The sequence below is a fragment of the Coregonus lavaretus genome (assembly GCF_964263955.1).
Source record: "Coregonus lavaretus genome assembly, chromosome: 8".
NCBI lineage: Eukaryota > Metazoa > Chordata > Actinopteri > Salmoniformes > Salmonidae > Coregonus > Coregonus lavaretus.
The window spans coordinates 6,966,265-6,988,029 of record NC_139995.1 but is presented as its reverse complement, the minus strand read 5'-3'; the positions used below and the strand labels follow the sequence as shown (position 1 = coordinate 6,988,029).

At 42.2% G+C, this 21,765-nt stretch overlaps 1 protein-coding gene across 2 annotated transcripts; it reads left to right on the top strand.

The window, feature by feature from the left end:
- Window positions 1-8,469: 8,469 nt before the first annotated feature.
- LOC311133488 (ATP-dependent RNA helicase DDX19A-like) lies at window positions 8,470-20,604 on the top strand. Of its 2 annotated transcripts, none has more exons than XM_084166975.1 (12): window positions 8,470-8,897; window positions 9,626-9,665; window positions 9,780-9,887; window positions 10,107-10,242; window positions 10,963-11,055; window positions 11,267-11,369; window positions 11,690-11,804; window positions 17,299-17,476; window positions 17,585-17,822; window positions 18,245-18,407; window positions 18,757-18,948; window positions 19,196-20,604. In XM_084166975.1, the coding sequence occupies exons 1-12, from the start codon at window positions 8,841-8,843 to the stop codon at window positions 19,255-19,257; spliced, it is 1,485 nt and encodes a 494-aa protein (XP_084023101.1). In that variant the 5' UTR covers window positions 8,470-8,840; the 3' UTR covers window positions 19,258-20,604. The 2 variants fall into 2 exon arrangements, with proteins under 2 accessions (XP_084023101.1, XP_084023102.1); XM_084166976.1 differs by having other exon boundaries at window positions 8,752-8,897; window positions 9,626-9,666; window positions 9,790-9,887.
- The last annotated feature ends 1,161 nt before the right edge of the window (window positions 20,605-21,765 follow it).

Below are 21,765 nucleotides of genomic sequence, written 5' to 3'. Positions count from 1 at the left end.
CGACTGACTGCGAGAGGAGAGAAGAGGAGAGGATTTTTTTAGCGAGCCCGATTTTGGTGCAGTGGCATCATAATCATGAGCAGATGTTAATAAACCCAACTTCATTTCACAGTAACAACAATGCTGTTGTAGCACTACATGTCTCATCACGACATGGCCTGTCTCTCTCCCTCTCTCCTCCTCTCTCCCCCTCTCCCCCTCTATTCCTCCCTCTGTCTCTCCCATCTCCCTTTTCCGTCTCTCCATTGCTCCCTCTCTCTATCTCCACCTCTCCTTGTGAGCTCTCAGAGATTCCCTTTTCACACTGTGCTGCTTGATAGCTTTCCATCCATCCCCATGCACTCAACAATCCTTTTTAGATACTGTGTACAGTATATATCTTTTAGCATAATACAATGTTCTGGGAGTTCAAGGAGAGATGGCTGCATTGATCTGTGTGTGACAGACTTCACCCCATGTCTTAGTTGCTCTTTCACCTGAACATATGCACGGACATAGGTGTCCATCCAACATGCATAAGGAAACATATGCATCATGCATCTCTCTCTCTCTCCCTCTGTTCCTCTTTCTCAGCAACAAGTTACAGTTATTTGCTATCACACACACCAACACACACACAGATCTTATTCTCCCCTGCATTGAACAGCAACCCTCGCCACCACCGCTTTACTCCCCAACTACTCCCAATCACCACCCCCAATCAGCAATATCCAAACCAGGCTGCTTGCTTCACAACAACACCACAGGAAAGGAATGCTTTCTGGCCTCATGCAAGGAGATCATTTTCACCCATAGGGCTCTGGTCCAAAGTAGTGCACTATATAGTGACTAGGGTGCCATTTGGGACGCAGACAAAACAGGGATTGTGTATAGGGCCCCGTGGCGAAATGGCATGTAACTGTGTACGCACGCCGAGCTTCCTGAATAAAATATGGTGACCTAGGTGGAAATCCGCCATTGGTCACTTCATTTGTCCTACATGCGTGATTGGCTTGCGCCAAAACACACAGGACAGTGAGACGTTAGAGAAAGGTGTTCTTGTATATCATGTGGATGAAATTAGCACATGTTGCCAACTGTTGCTGCTGGGTGTCCTCTTTGGAGTTGGAGTATAAAAATGCAATGATGAATTTGCATACAATACAATATGTAAAGAAAATAAAAAATAAGCTGAAAATTGAATTAAAGGTAGACTCAGCGAAATGACATTGCCACGAGCAGCACCGGAGATATTGAGATGAGCGAGATGCAAGACTTCGCTCTCTCACAGTCACACACAGTATCTGCGCATGTGCATGGGTTCGCTTCACGCTGTTACAGCGTGGTAGCAAGGGGATAAAAAAAGCAGAGAAGTTGAGCCTATCAATTGTATCAGTTCTTTGTATTATGGCTTGTCAGTTGGGGTTTGTATCATTTCCCCCTTTCACAATGAGATGAATCGTCTCCTATTCAGTTCAGTGAAGCAGATTATAATCATGCATGTGCTGTTTCCACAGACCACATGCAACTAAACATAGCTCACTGTACTGTATGACTGCGTCCCAAATGGTACACTATTCCCTACCAGGGACGGCCTGTTCAATAGGGCGATATGGGCGACGCACTGCCAAACGGGAAAAGGAAGGGATTTTTTTTCTAATCAATTATATCACGGCAACAGTAGTTATCAGTGTTCACGTCTGATCTGCCAGCCACTAAATGTCAAATCAGGCTAAAGTCGTGCTTCAAATGGCCCCGCCCGTTTTTGGGGCGATTTCAGTCAAGTTGAAAATCGCCCAGAAGTCTCTCATAGCCTGTCATGTAAAATCTATTTTTTTCAAATTTAAAAGCTTTCAATACATTCTCTATGGGTGTCTGTGGGCTTGCACTTACGCGCTTTCGTCATACGTGACGTAACCATGAACGTAACTAAGACAATAGCGGCTAGCAGCGTCTCTGTTGCGACCTGCAGTGTGGCGTTATTTTATGTTTTTAATTTGTAGACTTAGTTTACAAACATTCTGCCAACCATGGATTTCCAGTGGTTGGTTTTGGACTGATCTTGTTGATCGTGTACATACCCGCTACGAACGGACTAAATAATGAAAACGCTGCTGGCAGCGGAATCCCAATACAGCTGGGAGACTTGGCTGGATGACAGAGTCCCGGACAGAGAAGTGGAGCCGGCCGGCTTCACCCTGGTCAGAGCGGACCGCGATCCTGGTAAGAGAGCGACTCTGTACCCCGACATTGAACTGCTTTCTGTGTCATTGCGACCTTACTATCTGCCCCGTGAGTTCCCCCAATTGTTTGTTACCGTTGTGTACTGTTGATAATCACAAGTTTACTGGAGAACTGAGACCAAGTAGAGACTTTGGACAGGGTGGATATGGTATAATAAAGGCAGTTTATTCAGAGGTAAAGATATCTGGAATCGCGTGCACGGACTCGTTCGTCAAACTCTTAGGGAGAAGAGAGCCCCGAAAACATTGTGTGCAGACATTTTATACAATAAATGATGTAGGTTGAATCTAGTAGTTCTGATCTTCTGATTGGTCCTGATGAGTTGGGCGAGGTCCCCTCCACTGTTGCATTGGCTCTGAGTCGGGTTCTCTGTCTTCAAATGTTCAGCCTAAAGAGAGGGGATTTTTGTGTGTGTGTGTGTGTGTGTTTAACAGTGATGATGTGTGTGTGTGTGTGTGTTATCAGTGATGATGTGTGTGTGTGTGTGTGTGTGTGTGTCCTCAGAGCAAGAACTCGTGAGTTGGAAGAACTGAGAGACCTATGGCGTGGGTGTTGTCCTTGGCCACCTGCTGACAAGGCTGACAAGATAGGACTCTTTTGTCCATTGTTATAGGATAGGAACAGCATTGATTGAAAACAAACGCCCAACACAAAATGGGTCATGCACAAGATTTTAGTCAGACCAAGCTATAACATTATATATTTACTACGACAGTACATTCAACCAAAAGCTAATATAACAAAGGCATCAGAGATTATTTATAATCTGTCACAGAAACTGGAATCCATCTCCCCAGATCAGTCAATAAATGCTTCTGGTATTGACTTATATGCTGCCCCTGTCTTCATGTTGTTGCTGGACATATCTTTTTTAAAATGTGTGTAGGTCACCTAAATCATCAGAAAAATTGCCCCTCCTGAGAATTTTTTCAGGAGCCGCCACTGTTCTTGGCTTACCCGACTGAGTGGCTACTTGAACAGGTGAGCACTACGACAGTCCTTGAGGGCCTCTGTGTCTGCTAGGTTTCACTCCTCCCTTTGGAACAGTGACTGATTTAGACCTGGAAACCCAGGCAATATTTTGGGTTATTCGTAGCATTAATGGATAAGAGAGGTGCCAGGGACAGATGAAAACCAGCTGTGCTGCACTATCCCCTGAGTTAGGGGGTTATGGGACTAGTTGATCATCCCTGGGTTAGGGTGTTATCAGTCTTGCATTGGAACAAACTATTCCAGAACTAATGTAAAAAAAAAACAGGAAATTAGTTCTGGGGTTATGCAATGGCTAGTTGTCCACCCCCGAATTTAGAGGGTTCTGGTAATGTCCAGGCAAACCAATGCTGCAGGCTGGAGTCTCAGGGGTGAACCGGGCTATAGTTTGGTAAGCCGAACTGTTTCCCTTAATAGCTGGATCATGACATAAGGGCCAACTGGCTGCAGGTTTTTTGAATAGATTGAAGCTTGCTTTCACCTAGACCAAGTTGATGCTCCCTGCCTTGCTTTGTTTGTCAGGTTCATGGCTCCGCTTCAATGTCCTCCATCACTCAACAATTTTCAATTCCTTAATAATTTATTGATACTATACTGACAATCAAATTGCATATCAATAATGTAGAGCAGGGGTGTCAAACTCATTCCATGGATGGCCTAGTGTCTGTGGGTCTTTGGTTTTTCCTTTCAATTAAGACCTAGAAAACTAGATCTTTACTAATTAGTGACCGTAATTCATCAATCAAGTACAAGGGAGGAGCAAATCTCCGCAGACACTCAGCCCTCCGTGGAATGAGTTTAACACGTGATGTAGAGCGTTCAGTGTAGTCGTATAGCCGTGTTGATTTAAAATACTTGTGTCTGTTGTGCTCATCCATGCTTGCAGACCTGCAGACATTGGCTGAGTCCCAAATGGCACCCTATTCCCTATAAAGTGCACTGCTTTTGGGCACATAGGGCCCTGGTCAAAAGTAATGCATTATGTAGGGCAGGGCAGGGTTTCCCAAACCCCTGGGTGCACTTTTGTTTTTTGCGCTAGCACTACACAGCTGATTCAAATAATAAAGCGTGAGGATGAGAAGGTTATTTGAATCAGCTGTGTAGTGCTAGGGCAAAAACCAAAACTAGCACCCAAGGGGGGCCCAGGGTAACCCTGATGTAGGGAACAGTGGCGGCTCCTGAAAAAATTCTCAGGAGGGGCAATTTTTCTGATGATTTAGGTGACCTACACACATTTTAAAAAAGATATGTCCAGCAACAACATGAAGACAGGGGCAGCATATAAGTCAATACCAGAAGCATTTATTGACTGATCTGGGGAGATGGATTCCAGTTTCTGTGACAGATTATAAATAATCTCTGATGCCTTTGTTATATTAGCTTTTGGTTGAATGTACTGTCGTAGTAAATATATAATGTTATAGCTTGGTCTGACTAAAATCTTGTGCATGACCCATTTTGTGTTGGGCGTTTGTTTTCAATCAATGCTGTTCCTATCCTATAACAATGGACAAAAGAGTCCTATCTTGTCAGCCTTGTCAGCAGGTGGCCAAGGACAACACCCACGCCATAGGTCTCTCAGTTCTTCCAACTCACGAGTTCTTGCTCTGAGGACACACACACACACACACACACACACACATCATCACTGATAACACACACACACACACACATCATCACTGTTAAACACACACACACACACACACAAAAATCCCCTCTCTTTAGGCTGAACATTTGAAGACAGAGAACCCGACTCAGAGCCAATGCAACAGTGGAGGGGACCTCGCCCAACTCATCAGGACCAATCAGAAGATCAGAACTACTAGATTCAACCTACATCATTTATTGTATAAAATGTCTGCACACAATGTTTTCGGGGCTCTCTTCTCCCTAAGAGTTTGACGAACGAGTCCGTGCACGCGATTCCAGATATCTTTACCTCTGAATAAACTGCCTTTATTATACCATATCCACCCTGTCCAAAGTCTCTACTTGGTCTCAGTTCTCCAGTAAACTTGTGATTATCAACAGTACACAACGGTAACAAACAATTGGGGGAACTCACGGGGCAGATAGTAAGGTCGCAATGACACAGAAAGCAGTTCAATGTCGGGGTACAGAGTCGCTCTCTTACCAGGATCGCGGTCCGCTCTGACCAGGGTGAAGCCGGCCGGCTCCACTTCTCTGTCCGGGACTCTGTCATCCAGCCAAGTCTCCCAGCTGTATTGGGATTCCGCTGCCAGCAGCGTTTTCATTATTTAGTCCGTTCGTAGCGGGTATGTACACGATCAACAAGATCAGTCCAAAACCAACCACTGGAAATCCATGGTTGGCAGAATGTTTGTAAACTAAGTCTACAAATTAAAAACATAAAATAACGCCACACTGCAGGTCGCAACAGAGACGCTGCTAGCCGCTATTGTCTTAGTTACGTTCATGGTTACGTCACGTATGACGAAAGCGCGTAAGTGCAAGCCCACAGACACCCATAGAGAATGTATTGAAAGCTTTGAAATTTGAAAAAAATAGATTTTACATGACAGGCTATGAGAGACTTCTGGGCGATTTTCAACTTGACTGAAATCGCCCCAAAAACGGGCGGGGCCATTTGAAGCACGACTTTAGCCTGATTTGACATTTAGTGGCTGGCAGATCAGACGTGAACACTGATAACTACTGTTGCCGTGATATAATTGATTAGAAAAAAAATCCTTTCCTTTTCCCGTTTGGCAGTGCGTCGCCCATATCGCCCTATTGAACAGGCCGTCCCTGGCCAAGAACATGCTTTGTATTCACTGTGGGACACATCATCCTTCAGAAGTACGTTGCAGATAGAGAGAAGGCATTTAGAATGTGATTAATTACTCCCTATCATGTGGGACAGAGATGCATGTCCAGTCTATGAAATGCATTTCTGTGTGCAACAATGCTCTATGCATACCAGTGAAGAATAGTGGTGAAAACCCTAGCTAATACATGCTTATATTATGGGATGTTGTATAGCCATTGTAATTCCGTAGTGATGTCCAGTATGCCCCGGTCACTTCTCTCACTAAGCCTCTGGAATAACAACCAGTCTTGATCTCTCTCTCTCTCTCTCTTTCTCTCTCTCCAAGACAGAAAACAACTGCTGCATCACCATTTTAATTCTGGCGTGGGTGTGCATGTTTTCTGAGGGAGGCAGAGAAAGAGAGAGAGAAAGAGAGAGAGAGAGAGATGCACGGGGGGGGGGGGGGGGGGGTAACCATGGACTGCATGTCTTCCAGGAACAGAGCAGTAGAGGGTTAAGTCCCAAATGGCACACTATACCCTATTTAGTGCACTACTTTTAACCAGGGCCCATAGGGAATAGGGTACAATTTGGGATGCAGATGAGGACCGAGGAGGAGAATCCTCTTTAATCCCTGCTATCTGACCACAGGGACCTGCAGCCAGTTTACAGGATCACCCTACCTTTGATCTCATTCATTAGCAGACGAACGAACAGCCAAACACCTCCACAATGAGACTGAGGAAACAGTACAGACTGGAACTGGATGTGAGGGAACCTGATCATAGTATTATTTCCATATTGACCATAGTTTGGTACCTGTTAATTCTCGACTTCATGAGTGAATTCAAGAATTGAATTGGAATTTAAAACTAAATTGGAATTGACACCAAACCTTCTTCTTGATAAAAAAAAGATTGCAAAATATAAACACACGCACGCACGCGCACACACACACTCCTCTCCCTCTATCCAAACGCTATCCATCCATCGCCTTTTCGTGAGTGTTCAATGCTTCCATTGAGTCTCAATGATGTGATTACATTCTTCTTTGTCTCCTTCAAAATTCTCAGGGGAAACCTTACTTTTACACTTTCGGTTGCCATGGATACCTCCTCCAGTGCAGCCGCCGTTTGTAAGGCAACAATCAACTCAGACTCCTTTTTAAGCCTTGATAAATGTATCTCCAAACTAAAGCTCCGAAAGCCCCTACACACACCTCCTCCGATACCTCAACATGCTCTGATGATCACTATCGACGAGTGACATGGGAACAATGATCAATTTAGTCTTCCTCAACACAATCCAAAGCCACTGTAATCATATATATCTCCTTCTTCTCTATCTTTCTCTCTCGCTCCTTCCTTCTATCCATCCATCCATCCTTCTCTCTCTCCATCCATCCCCCTCTCTCTCTGTCCATCCATCCATCCCAGCAGAACAAGACCAAGCAAGGTGTAAAATCAATTCTGCATGTAATGAAGCAGCAGCAGCAGGGAAGTCAGGCTTCAGAGAGGTGACCTCTGGCTCTCTGTGGGTTTAATCAACGCTGTCTCAAGTCAATGCAGCTGGACACACAAACACATGCACACACACACACAGAGAGAGAGAGAGAGAGAGAGAGAGAGAGAGAGAGAGAGAGAGAGAGAGAGAGAGAGAGAGAGAGAGAGAGAGAGAGAGAGAGAGAGAGAGGAGAGAGAGAGAGAGAGAGAGAGAGAGAGAGAGAGAGAGAGAGAGAGAGAGAGAGAGAGAGAGAGAGAGAGAGAGAGAGAGAGAGAGAGAGAGAGAGAGAGAGAGAGAGAGAGAGAGAGAGAGAGAGAGAGAGAGAGAGAGAGAGAGAGAGAGAGAGAGAGAGAGAGAGAATTGAATTGAGAGCACAGGGTCCTTAGGTACTTATAGGTCCCTGGGGAATATGAGGAGTCAAGGCATTTGTTATGAAAAACGTCAGTGTACTTCTGTGGGTCAGGGTGTTGGGCTTGCTTGTATCCAGCGATGTGTACATGTGACAGGGGTAAATTCAATTCAGAACACAATTCCATACACAGCCATTACCTGAGCTATGAATCGATTCCTACTGGCAAAGTCTTCATCTTGATTGCAAATAGTTGCAAACTGTTCCCTTAATCGATGTAATGACTTGAATGCAACCCCTATCCCAGTTTCCAATACAGGATGTTTAGGGCGACATCTATAGGCTGAGTAAAGTATTTCATATTGTGAGAAATATTTTACTGCAGATAAATTATTGAACGCATCGACAATTATTATAGTCAGTGAGAAAATGTGCAAAACTCTGACGGAAACACAAACATTTTATCCAGAAAGGGCGATTTTTTTAGGGGTAAATGCACTACACAGAACTAGCCAAATCAGAGAGATTTGAATGCACTTTTTTTGTGCCTGTTGGGTGTTGGGAGGAACTATTCTGCTCGCTCTTGTCTCATATCTCATTCTCCACCCGGACCTTTTTACGGACGTACTTGTGCACTCCGGAGCGGTCCTCACTAGTTACCACAGACACAAAGTCATACAAGCCGCCTATTTCTACAAATACGCTTCTTAAAATGTGATTTTGAACCTAAAATTAACCACACGATCAACCTTATACCTAACCTTAAATCAAGACCAAAAAGCTAATTTTTGTTTTCCTGCATTCTTACGATATAAGAATTTTGACTTTGTGGCTGTAGTAACTAGTGGAATTCCTCCGGAGCCGAATTCGTTACGCCATTGTACAATTAGTTTATTTTTCAGACTTTGGAAACACTTTTCTATCTCAGTTGTCTGTTCGGTGTTGAAACTATAGGGAATCCGGTAGTGATAAGAGGACGAGCGTGACTGAACAACAGCTGACATCATGGCAACGGACTCCTGGGCCCAGGCTGTGGACGAACAAGAAGCCGCGGCAGAATCGGTAAGCACGAGCCGAACTGCGTTTTGCCGAAATGTTGGTGCATGGGCCTATGCTTCGGATAGTTAGCTAGCTACTGCGTTCTTTGGCTATCCATTTTGTTTAAACATGGCAATTTACCTAAATGTATTGTAAACAATGAACATTGTATGCATGACTCAGTCTCCCTCAATCCTAAAACCACTCAACATCATATGATGACTAACGCTAGTTAGTTAACCAAGTGAGCTAACATTCTAACTTGGCTAGCCAGATCAACTACTAACAAGTGGTTGTTTTGATGGTATTGCATGACGCTACGCTTATTACACACAATTTGATTTCGTACCAGATTTCAATTATTGCTTCTCACGACATGTCCATGAGCATGCCATCTGTCCAGGGAGCTGAAGATTCCTAAGTGGCCGGGCATGCGTGTGTGAATAGTGGATAATGTTTACCCACTCACCGACCTGTCAGTGAACTAGGCTGTCAGTTGTCTGAGTCAAAGTTAGCCCTTCTCATGACTCCAATGGGTTCTCGATAACTAAGTCAAAGCCAGTAATCGGTCTTTGTTTGTAATTGAAAGTGTGCATCTGGCTTGCCCTGAAATGACAAGTAATAATATATTATAATATAATCAAAATTCCTGCACATCCCAAAAAACTGTGCCCTGAAATGACAAGTAATAATATATTATAATATAATCAAAATTCCTGCACATCCCAAAAAACTGTGTTTTTGTTTCCTAGATTGGTAGCCTGCAAATCAAAGACAAGCCTGAGGAAAATGGTAAGATAAGTTCTCAGCCTCTTAGGCCTATAAACATATTTTCTTTAAAAATGGATACTTTGTCCTGAGAATACAAGCTAACAAGCTAACAAATAACATGTTGAACCCACACAGGCACAGCAAGCACGGCAACAACAACCACAGCAGCAGCAGCAAGTGCTTCAACGCCTGCAAAGACAGAAGGAGGCGAGGGAGACAAAACAGGGGAGGAAGACCACAAAGGTGGGCACAACCAAGACAACAGACCATTACAGCTTGGCCTCACAGAATACTGTAACTTATTTATAGTAGCGTTGAGCTTGCTTCGACAGCAAGCCTGGGTCGCCTTCAATGATCAAATGTTCATGGAAATGTTCAATGTTGTCAAACTGGTGTTGTCAAAGTACTATTTCATGACTGCTACATTCTGACATCTCTTCTGGTGTATTTTATGTTCCTTAGATGACAAGGCGGCACAATCGTTGTTGAATAAGTTGATACGCAGTAATCTAGTGAACACAACCAATCAAGTAGAGGTCCTTCAGCGGGATCCTAACTCTCCACTCTACTCTGTCAAATCATTTGAGGAGCTGCGGCTGTAAGTAAAGCTACAAACAGTCCAGCTATAAACGGTGAAGAGTGCACATACAGGGGTTGTGTTCATTATGCACCAAATGGAAGAAGACGGACTGAAATGGGCATGGAATACCTGAACTTGCCTGAAAAAAATTCAGTTGCGTGTCCTATAGAACACGACCAATGTGTTATGAATGTGTTTTTCCCATGGTGCCCTGTCCCCTTTTCTCTCTTTAAAGCTCCAATGCAGCCATTTTTTATCTCTATCAAATAATTTCTGGTTAACAATTAAGTACCTTACTGTGATTTGTTTTCAATTAAAATGGTAAAAAAGAAGCAAATATCTGCTTAGCAATGAGCAATTTCTCAAGCAATAACTTTGTTAGGACTGCCTTGGAGTGGTCTGAGTGAGGGGCCCAACTGAGCTACATCCCTGCCGGCCATTCCCTCCCCTACCCTGGGCCAATTGTACGCCGCCCCATAGGTCTCCCGGTCACGGCCGGCTACGACAGAGCCTGGATTGGAACCAGGATCTCTAGTGCGATGCAGTGCCTTAAACCACTGCGCCACTCGGGAGACTTCAAACAGCTCTTACACTAAAAGTGCATTATCATTTTCACAATTTCACAGTTTTATTCCAACCTCATAGTGTGGAAATAAAACACAAGAAAATCACGTTTTTGACTGCACTGGGCATTTAAAACTCACTTTGTGTCCTTTTCCCCCCTTCCCGTCCTCACAGTAAACCTCAGCTGCTTCAGGGAGTATACGCCATGGGCTTCAACCGCCCCTCCAAAATCCAAGAGAACGCTTTACCCATGATGCTCGCAGAACCGTGAGTTTACAGTGAGCTTCCTCTAGATTTGAGTTAAAACATGAGATCACTACCAAGAGTCTACCTCCCTATAATTCCATCCTTCCCCATTTCATTAATTTTCATTTAACTTCTCTGCATGGCCATTAAACGATCGTCAAGCTCTCTCATGCCTCTCTCCTGGCGACTTCTCTCTCTTTGTTGATCTGTCCCGTGCTCTCGCGGCTGCCAGCCCACAGAACCTGATAGCCCAGTCTCAGTCGGGGACGGGGAAGACGGCTGCCTTCGTCCTGGCCATGCTCAGTCACGTCGACCCCAACAACAAGTTTCCTCAGGTGAGTCTGACCTCTGAACCCTGACCCTTGACCTCTCTGGGTTATATTCATTAGGACACATAGAAAACGTGTTTGCTTGTTTTTTAAAATCCAGTTCCAGGTAGTACCTCCAAACGTGGTGTAATGTATATATGTGTAATGTATATATGTAATGCTAAAATGTAATGTATATATGTAAATGTGCCTAATGAACATGACCCAGGTGTAAAGGGGCACGACTGCGTGGGTAGTGTCTCCATTGTTCATAGTGGCATATTTTGGGCATTAGCAGGTGAGATGTCTAATACCACTTTTATCTAACACCTTCCTCTCTCCCACAGTGTCTGTGTGTGTCTCCCACTTATGAGCTGGCCCTGCAGACAGGGAAGGTCATTGAGCAGATGGGGAAGTACTACTCAGAGGTCAAACTAGTCTACGCCATCAGAGGAAACAAATGTAAGTCTACTACTTAGTCCTTAACTGTCTCTTAACTAGGGTTGCAATGTCCTCTTAAAACTGCACAAATGCAAAGTCAAGGACAGGAAAAGTCGAGGACTGGGGGGAAATTTATTTTAAACTGGCAGAGTAATTACACATGTAAAATTGTTTTGCATCACCATGATGCTCAGCATGTCTAGTGTTAACTGATTTTACAAACAGCCTGTGTAAGAGTAGGGTAAACACTGGTATGACTATTTTCTTCACACTGTACTGAGCTGACCTAGTTACTCATCCACCAGAATTGCCGGAACGGTGCTGAAAAGGACAATGTGAAAATTAACTAGATGGTAATTTTACATGAAGTACAATTAGTGGGACTTGTTTTAACTCTTAACAAGTATTTTTGTGGTAGTGGTAGAAGTTTAAAAAATGTTACTTTACTATTTAAAGCAAAGCAGTTACATATAGTCCAAGTTAAATTTAGTAAAATAATTGAACTGATTACTTTGATAGACCACTATATCAACCATTATATTACTTTGGATTGTGGGGCAGTTTCTAAACTACAGTTGTTGCATGTTAAAACTAAAAGAAGAAAGACATAAGACAAAGCGATCTGTCAGAAGATGGAAATTAAAAGCAGGATCATGTGGACAACACTTTTAGGAAAGCAAAGCAACTCTGAATCGTTCATGCTGTGTAAAACGTTCAGTGTAAAGAAAGTTTGATTTCAGTTGAATAATGATGCAATGATTAGAACGTTTTAGGCTATTATTTGGGGAGAGAAATATGATGGTGCATTTAGTGATGACGGCTCATTACAATTATTTTTATGGTAGTTGGAACTATGTAGAATAGGTTTGTATGTAGACCTACTGATAGCTAGCTGTAGTTCTACGTAATAAATCAACTTTTTAGGCTACCATTGATCACTGGAAAGTACATTCCTAAAGTGAATGTGGTGTGTTTGCTAGCTTGTTTGAAAGTATGTATGGTTTTGAAATCTGCTATAATAATGGTAGTGCCTGCAGTACTAATGGTGGTGACTGGTTATAGTTGGAAAAGTAGGTAGATGAAAAGGTAGGATAGCCTGAATATTTGAAAGTTGGTTTGGTGTCTCTAGCTTGAACGGTTCAAGAGTTACTGTTGGTGAGTTATATTATGCTAATTAACATTTACATATGCTAATTTACATTTGAATTTAGGATAGCCTGAGCATGTGAACGTTGGTTTGGTTTCTTTTTATCTTGAATGCTTCAAGAATGACTGTTGGTCAGTTATTTCATACAAATGTATGCACATTTATATAGTTATAGTTGATAAGTGTTAAAGAATTTGAAGTTAGGATAGTCTGAACATGTTGGTTTGGTGTCTCTAGCTTGAACGGTTCAATAATTACTGTTGGTGAGTTGTTTTATGCAAATGTGGGCACATTTATTTAGTTATAGTTTATAAAAGTGTTAAAGAATTTGAAAGCCTGAATGCATTGGTGGTCGGTGCCGTTTAAGATGAGGGAAGATGATTATTTGTTATTATGAACATGGCCTTATTTCTATTACAGCATATTGGATGACTGTCATTCATATTCCATTCACCCAGTTCAATGTAACATCGATCGGTTTAGGCTACTACAGTATACTCGAGATAAAAATTTGAGGTGATAGACACATGGATGGACAGTGACGCATTCAATACCTCCTTGCACACTCTTGCCTGCATCTAGCTGATCTAGGGTGTAATCATTAGTCCAACAGTTCAGGTATGTTTATCCCCGTTTTGTTCCGTTTGCTTCCGTTTAAGAAAAGTTTTTTTCAACAGAATCGGCAGAATGAATACAACCCTGATCACATGTGAACATAGTTCACTTTCATAGCTACGCACTCTCCTCCTCTCACCTTTTCCCTTCGATTGTGGACTTCAATGCACAACACATCAGCTGTATGTGACCAGGCAAAAAATACTTTCCTAGCCAAATCATATCATAACCGCTACACACAGCCTACATCGTTGTCACCACATTAGCTAAAGTAAGGTCATAGTCAACATAGCTACTAGAACTAACGCGTTAGTAAACCCGCTACAATCATGCAGTACAGTGTACAGTCAGTAAGCAGTTTAGCAGTTACACCGGTGGGCCCCGGTGCTAATAGATTAGGACAACCAAAAGCTTACCTTGACTTGGAAGAGGACCAGTGTTGTGTAGGATAGTCATAGCCAGCTAGCTAACATTGCATCCCTCTGTTTGGGTACGCTAAACTAGCTAACTGCATTTGCTAGCTAAGTGAAAGTGGGGGGAAAATGACGAGATATCTCTATCTCTCTCTTGCTTCTCCTTCATTTTTGAATAAATTAATTTGTTAAAAGCTGTTCAACTATTGTATTTCTCTCTTTGAGTCAACTACTCGCCACATTTTATGCAAATAGAATCAAATCAAATTGTATTGGTCACATACACATATTTAGCAGATGTTATTGCGGGTGTAGCGAAATGCTTGTGTTCCTAGCTCCAACAGTGCAGTAGTATCTAACAATTCACAACAATACACAAAACTAAAAGTTAAAGAATGGAATTAAGAAATATATAAATATCAGGACGAGCAATGTTGGAGTGGCATTGACTAAAATACAGTAGAATAGAATACAGTATATACATATGAGATGAGTAAAGCGGTATGTAAACATAGTGTTCCATTATTAAAGTGGCCAATGATTCCATGTCTATGTATATAGGGCAGCAGCCTCTAAGGTGCAGGGTTGAGTAGCCGGCTAGTGATGGCTATTTAACAGTCGGATGGCCTTGAGATAGAAGCTGTTTTTCAGTCTCTCAGTCCCAGCTTTGATGCACCTGTACTGACCTCACCTTCTGGATGATAGAGGGGTGAACAGGCCGTGGCTCGGGTGGTTGATGTCCTTGATGATCTTTTTGGCCTTCCTGTGACATCGGGTGTTTTGGCCTTCCTGTGACAAGGAAGTTGACTCTGAAAACCGTATATTCAACGACGAGTGGACGCAACAATATGTATTCATTCTCCCCGCAACTAGCACAAAACCAATGTGCCTGATATGCACCAAGTCCTTCACTCTCATGAAAAGTCCCAACGTTAAACGCCGTTATGACACCAGACATAGTAAATTCGATCAGATGTATCCCCTGAACAAACAAGATTAACCAACTCAAATCCCAATATCCACCAAAGTCCTTGTCAATTCCCTGACACATCCAACAACGTGCAATGGAGTGTTCACTAAGGATAGCTTGGGTTTTGGGAAAAAAAACTGTGTCAGATGGTAAAAGAATGCATGGGTGAAGTTGCTGACACCTTGCTTGAAGGTAAACCAAAAGATGAGCTCAGGGGAAAGGATCAAACAGATCCCACTGTCATATTCCACAGCAATGAGGAGAACTGAAATATTAGCTGAAGATTTTACTTAACAACTTGATGAGGCCATTCAGAATGCACCATGCATTTCATTAGCTGTGGATGAATCAACAGATAACACTGATAATGCCCAGCTTCTGGTGTTTGTCAGATTTTATAACGAAACAAAGAAGGGATTCTGTGAGGAGCTGTTGGGCTTAACACATCTAGAAGCACACACACGGGGAGAGGATATACTTGAGGCCATCAAAGGGATGCTGACAAAAAGGGGGATAGATCTGAAGTCAGTGGTCTCCATCACCACAGATGGAGCTCCAGCCATGATAGGAAGAGGGAGGGGACTGGTTGCACGTTTGAAAGAACCACCCTGACCTGACATCCTATTACTGCATCATCCATCAATCTGTCCTGTGTGCCAGTCTGGGAAAATAGTATTCTGAGGTCATGACGATGATGATGAAACTGATCAACTTTTTGAGAGCAACATCATCCCTACAACACCGCCTGCCTGATATGAGGCATTCTGACAGAGGCCAATGCCAGTTTTGAGGACTTAATACTGCACAACAATGTCAGATGGCTCAGCAAAGGCAGGGTTTTGGAATGCTTTTGGGCCATTCGGGAGGAAATAAAAGCTTTCTTATCAGAACAAAAGAGTGATAAGGCAACTCAGTTTTCGGAGTTTTTGGAAGATGAGGAGAATATGGAAACAGTTGCATTTTTGACAGACATTACATCACACCTTAATCAACTGAATGTTAATCTGCAGGGACGGGACAACACAGTGTGTGGTATGATAACAGCAGTCCGGGCTTTCCAGAAGAAATTTGAGCTTTTCAAGAATGATCATGGAGAACTTGTCCACTTCCCGAAACTTCTGGTGCAAATGCAGGGAGACAAAGATGTTCCCAACCATGTTGATTTCATCCAGAAGCTGATGCATAACTTCAAGGCTCACTTTGATGACTTCACTGTTGGAAGAGAACTGCTGCTGCTCATCCAGAACCCCTTCTTGGTCACAAATGTGACAAAGTTGTCATAAGAAGCTAAACAGATCTTCAGATGGGTATATGTTGCATCACTGCAAATGGAGTTAATTGAGCTGCAAGAAAATGTGTCTTTGAAGGAGCAGGCTGGTGATTGTGACCCTGTCACTTTCTGGGGAAAGATGGTGCCTGCAGCTGATGTCCCTTTTCTCAAGAAACTGGTACTATACACCCTGACCATGTTTGGCTCCACATACAGCTGTGAATCAGCCTTCTCCACAATTAACTTTATTAAAAACAAATACCGCACCAGGCTCACCAATGAACACTTGCACCAGTGTCTCAGAGTTTCTCTCACATAATTTGTGCCACAATTCAAAGCATTGGCAAGGCCCAGAGTGACTTATACATGCATATTGCATGGCCCACAGTGACGTTCTGTGCCTTCAGATTATTATTTTTCTTCAACCCTCCTTTGCTCTCCAGAAAACATGCACTTTATTTTATTTAAATGTATTTTTTTTTAATTCAAGGCCCATTCACAGTGCACTTTTTTGCATAGACTGTTATGCAACTTTTATTCTTCAGCAATGTTGATGCAATGTTGCACATGTTTACATTCAAAAGAAAGTTGTAATTAATTGAAATTCTTAGTCTCATTTAATGTACATTTTATATAACATGTTTCCTAAGTCGTAGACGACTGGGTTTGTTACTACGCTGTACCACAGCGCCGATAAAGGCCGAAATCCATCCGGACCTTTGCCACCTAGGAAATGTGTGTCAGTGGAACTTCTCAAATAGTATACAATCGAGTACCCCTGCTTTACAATGTTGAAAAAAGTCCCATTTTAAAGTGAATGGATGGACAAAAAGAAAGACAAAGTATAAAAGATGTTTAAAAAAAAATTATACAAGCAACCTAATCCAGATCAGTCTACACGTTCTAAAGGTTGAATGGCGTTTCTAGCTTGGAACAGTGTAATATGAGTAGCAGGCAGAAGAAGAATATGAAGTATGACGAAGATCTAAAGTCGGGACTTTTGCTTCGCAGGTCTCACCTAAATATCAGACCCACAGTTTGGTTTGGGTCAGCACTATAGCGTGAAAAGGGTAATAATCTCTCTCTTCCTCTCCCCCCAGTGCAGAGAGGCACGCAGCTCCAGGAGCAGGTAGTGATTGGGACGCCAGGCACCATGCTGGACTGGTGTCTGAAGTTTAAATTCATCGAACCCAAGAATATTAAAGTGTTTGTCCTGGATGAGGCTGATGTTATGATTGCTACACAGGGACACCAGGACCAGAGCATACGCATTCAAAGGTACACACACACACACAGATCCCCTCTGCCCTCTGTGTTTAAGGATATTGCCTAAAAAAACACACGCCACACTGACCCCTTTTCCCCCTCTCTCGCTCTGTATTTTAGGATGCTACCCAAACAGTGTCAGATGCTCCTGTTCTCTGCCACGTTTGAGGAGACTGTGTGGAACTTTGCCCAGCGCATCGTCCCAGAACCCAACATCATCAAGCTGAAGAGGGAAGAGGAGACGCTGGACACCATCAAGCAGTACTACGTCCTCTGTAACAGCAAAGAGGAGAAGTTCATGGCCCTCTGCAACATCTACGGAGCCATCACCATTGCTCAGGCCATGATCTTCTGTCATGTGAGTTAGAGGAGTTATTCAGGGCGAGTAATCTGGATGTTTGCAGGTGCAGAATCACTAATCATGATCATATAATGAGTAGTTATTTGGGAAGCAAGGTGATTTGTAGATCAGTGATTCTGAGCTGTCTGACTGCAGTGTAGTCGATCTCAATATATTTTATTTATTCACAGATAAGAGATGTGAAATATCAGGACATTTTCAAATCCCAACTGCCAAGCCTTAAATCTGAACATTTTAATAGATGTAAGCAGTATGACAAAAAAGGCCTGTTACCATATTGCTTAAAACTATTTGATCATCTCAGATCTACACAAGGGGCTAGGGGAGCGGTTTCAAGTGGGTAGGGGGTTGATTTAGGATGTGGTGTTCCTCTCAGACAGTATATTTTATCCCCCTTCTCTGTCCCCATTCTCCCTCAGACAAGGAAGACGGCGGGCTGGCTGGCAGGTGAGCTGTCCCGGGAGGGACACCAGGTGGCGCTGCTCAGTGGGGAGATGCAGGTGGAGCAGAGAGCTGCTGTCATCGACCGCTTCAGAGAAGGAAAGGAGAAGGTCCTGGTCACCACCAACGTCTGCGCCAGAGGTAACTCAACCAACCATACATACTAACAGGAGCTTTGAATACATTTTAATTGAATTGAATGAACTGTATTGACCCCAGTGGAAATTGTCTACAGTATAGGACTCACTCAGGGACAATACACACAGACATGCATCAGAACACACAGACCTGAGAGCTCTTCTAGAGAAATACTTTTAGTTAAGGTAGTCATACAAGAACAACTCTGACTACTGCACATGGCTGTAGTAGACTGATACATTACACAGGTATATCTCTACTTGGAAAACTATTGAGTACACTACCTTTTAAAATGTTCTGTCCATCCACCCGTTCTCATCTGTCTGTTTCTGATCTCTGACCCTCCCTTCAGGTATCGACGTGGAGCAGGTTTCCGTGGTGATAAACTTTGACCTGCCGGTGGACAGAGACGGTAACCCAGACAATGAGACATACCTGCACCGGATTGGCCGCACGGGTCGTTTTGGGAAGAGGGGATTGGCCATCAACATGGTGGACAGCAAGTTCAGCATGAACGTCCTCAACAAGATCCAGGATCACTTCAGTAAGTCACGATGGAAATGTTATGTTGTGCAATATTTCTCTACATGATTTTCTGCATGCTATATGACACAGAAAGAATTATCATAATCGCCAACCAAGAACAAAATAACAAAACTTCCAAAGTAGTCTAATGTCCAGTGTAGAGATTTATCCAGATAACTAGTCATCCTTTTTCTTTTAAGGTATATGTTTTTCCATGAGACTATAGTCTTTAGAATGACCTAATCCTTATTTCCCATCATCCACAGATAAGAAAATTGAGAAGCTGGACACAGAAGATCTGGATGAGATTGAAAAAATCGCCAGCTGAAGAGAGAGAGTCTGTACGTCTACAACCTGACTGCTCTAGCCTCAGCCCCCTTCTTACCTTCCACACCAAGCCCCTCAGATTCCTCCGCCCCCCAAACCCCCACGGACTGTACTCCTACAGTGTTTTAGATTTGTATTTTTGCGTCGGAGAGAAGAGCAAAGCCACAAACACAGCTATAATGTTTACATGTGGTGGAAATGTTTTATATCTCTGATATTTTTAATAAGTCTCTGAAATGTACCGGTTTCACTCTTTGTACTTTCTTAATGAGTAAAGTCTGTAATATTAGGTTATAATTATTTTATGTCTAAGTGTGCATTGTAATGGCATGATACATTGGTAGGTTTGGAGCACAATGGATTGAGCTTATGAAAAACATTTATTTATGCAAATTAATTTTACTAATAGTACCGGTATCTTCCCTGCTCAAGCATTTATTTTGGTGGAGTGGAAACAAGCGCTCTCATTTTACATCGATTTTTGTATAAAGGCCCAGTGCAGTCAAAGATGTGATTTTCCTGTGTTTTATTTTTCCACCCTGAGGTTGGAATAATACTGTAAAATTGTGAAAATGATAATGCCTTTTAAGTGTAAGAGCCGTTTGAAAAGACTACATGAAATTTCAGCCTGTTTTTGTGGGAGGAAGTTTTCACCATATGGCAAATTAGTTAATAGACCAATAAGAAAGAGTTCCAAACCTCTCTGCCAATAACAGATAATTATTGGGGGCCAGGACTGAGTTTGGGGAACCCTGACTCAGACCACTCCCAGACAGTCGTAGCAAAATTCTTGATTGAGAAATTGCCCTTTGCTAAGAAGCTATTTTTGTTTCTTTTTGATCATTTTAATTGAAAACAATCACACTAAGGTACTTAATTGTTAACTAGAAATGATTTGATATTAGGGTAAACAGCTGCATTGGACCTTTAACCCAGTCCCTGATCACCAACATGAATGAGATTTCCAGGGAAGCATAGTGCATAATCAGGAACATTTGTTGAATGCTTTAAGATTTTTGTTATATTTGAATGCTTTGCAATGAATACAAGAATTCTGATAAGTAGTACAAAGAGTGAAATAATGTATTGTTTTGAGAGGTTTTAAAAAGTTACTTTGGTGAGGGTTGGGTTCAGGAGTCTATGCAAACTTGTATCAACCTTTCATTGTGCCTCTACTACAGTACAGTAAAGTGTTCAAATCACAACCTCAGTTTATTAGTTTCAGGGTTTGCCCTCAATGCATACTCGTATGGAAAAAGGGATATGGAGAAAACAACACTTTTACTACTTTTTTGTCCAATAAAGTACAGGTAAATTAAAGTATACTGAATAAAAAATATAAAGTCAACATGCAACAATTTCAAAGATTTTACTGAGTTCATATAAGGAAGTCAGTCAATTGAAATAAATTCATTAGGCCCTTATCTGGATTTCACATGACTGGGCAGGGACGCAGCCATGGGTGGACCTAGGAGGGTATAGGTCCACCCACTGGGGAGCCAGGCCCAGCCAATGAGTTTATTGTCCCCAGCACAAGTTGCACCTGTGTAATGATCATGCTGTTTAATCAGCTTCTTGATATGCCACAGCTGTCAGATGGATGTATTAACTTGGCAAAGGATAAAGGCTCTCAAACAGGGATGTAAACAAATGTGTGCGCAAAATTTGAAAGAAATAAGCTTTTTGTGCGAATGGAACATTTCTGGGATCTTTTATTTCAGCTCATGAAACATGGGACCAACACTTTACATGTTGCGTTTATATTTTTGTTCAGTATATATATACAGCATTAGGTCAAATACATTTAAATAAAAAATGTGTCTGAATGATTAATTTATAATCATTTAAAAACATTCCTTACCAGCTGAATACACCTATAGCCTTTCTCCATTATAGTAAATGAACATTGACGGGTGACTGTTCAAAATGACATGTATTTGGAGAACTTTCAGAGATGTCCATAATATGACATGATCATTTTGTTTGATTTTAATGCTGGAATTATGTTTGGTCAATCAGAATATCCTTTACAGAACCTCACCTCACTTCTACTGTTCTGTTAACTGTTCAGAACTGTTCCGTTTACTGTTAACTGTTCAGAACTGTTCCGTTTACTGTTAACTGTTCAGCTCTGTTAACTGCTTGTGGGACTTTTCTATTAATTTTTTATTCATTATTTAGGGGGTAGATCAGCTTTAATATTCCAGATAGATTGTAACTTCCATCAATGTAATTGTCTGCATCACCTCCAATCCCCCATATGGTTTTTCCCCTCACAAATATATATATATATATATATACAGTGGGGGGAAAAAAGTATTTAGTCAGCCACCAATTGTGCAAGTTCTCCCACTTATTTTTAATGAATTTATTTGCAAATTATGGTGGAAAATAAGTATTTGGTCAATAACAAAAGTTTCTCAATACTTTGTTATATACCCTTTGTTGGCAATGACACAGGTCAAACGTTTTCTGTAAGTCTTCACAAGGTTTTCACACACTGTTGCTG

Coding starts and splice junctions, on each gene's coding strand:
- LOC311133488 (XM_084166975.1), top strand. CDS start 8,841: ATGGCAACGGACTCCTGGGCCCAGGCTGTGGACGAACAAGAAGCCGCG. Junction 11,056..11,266: donor CCCATGATGCTCGCAGAACC/GTGAGTTTACAG, acceptor CGCGGCTGCCAG/CCCACAGAACCTGATAGCCC. Junction 11,370..11,689: donor CCAACAACAAGTTTCCTCAG/GTGAGTCTGACC, acceptor TCTCTCCCACAG/TGTCTGTGTGTGTCTCCCAC.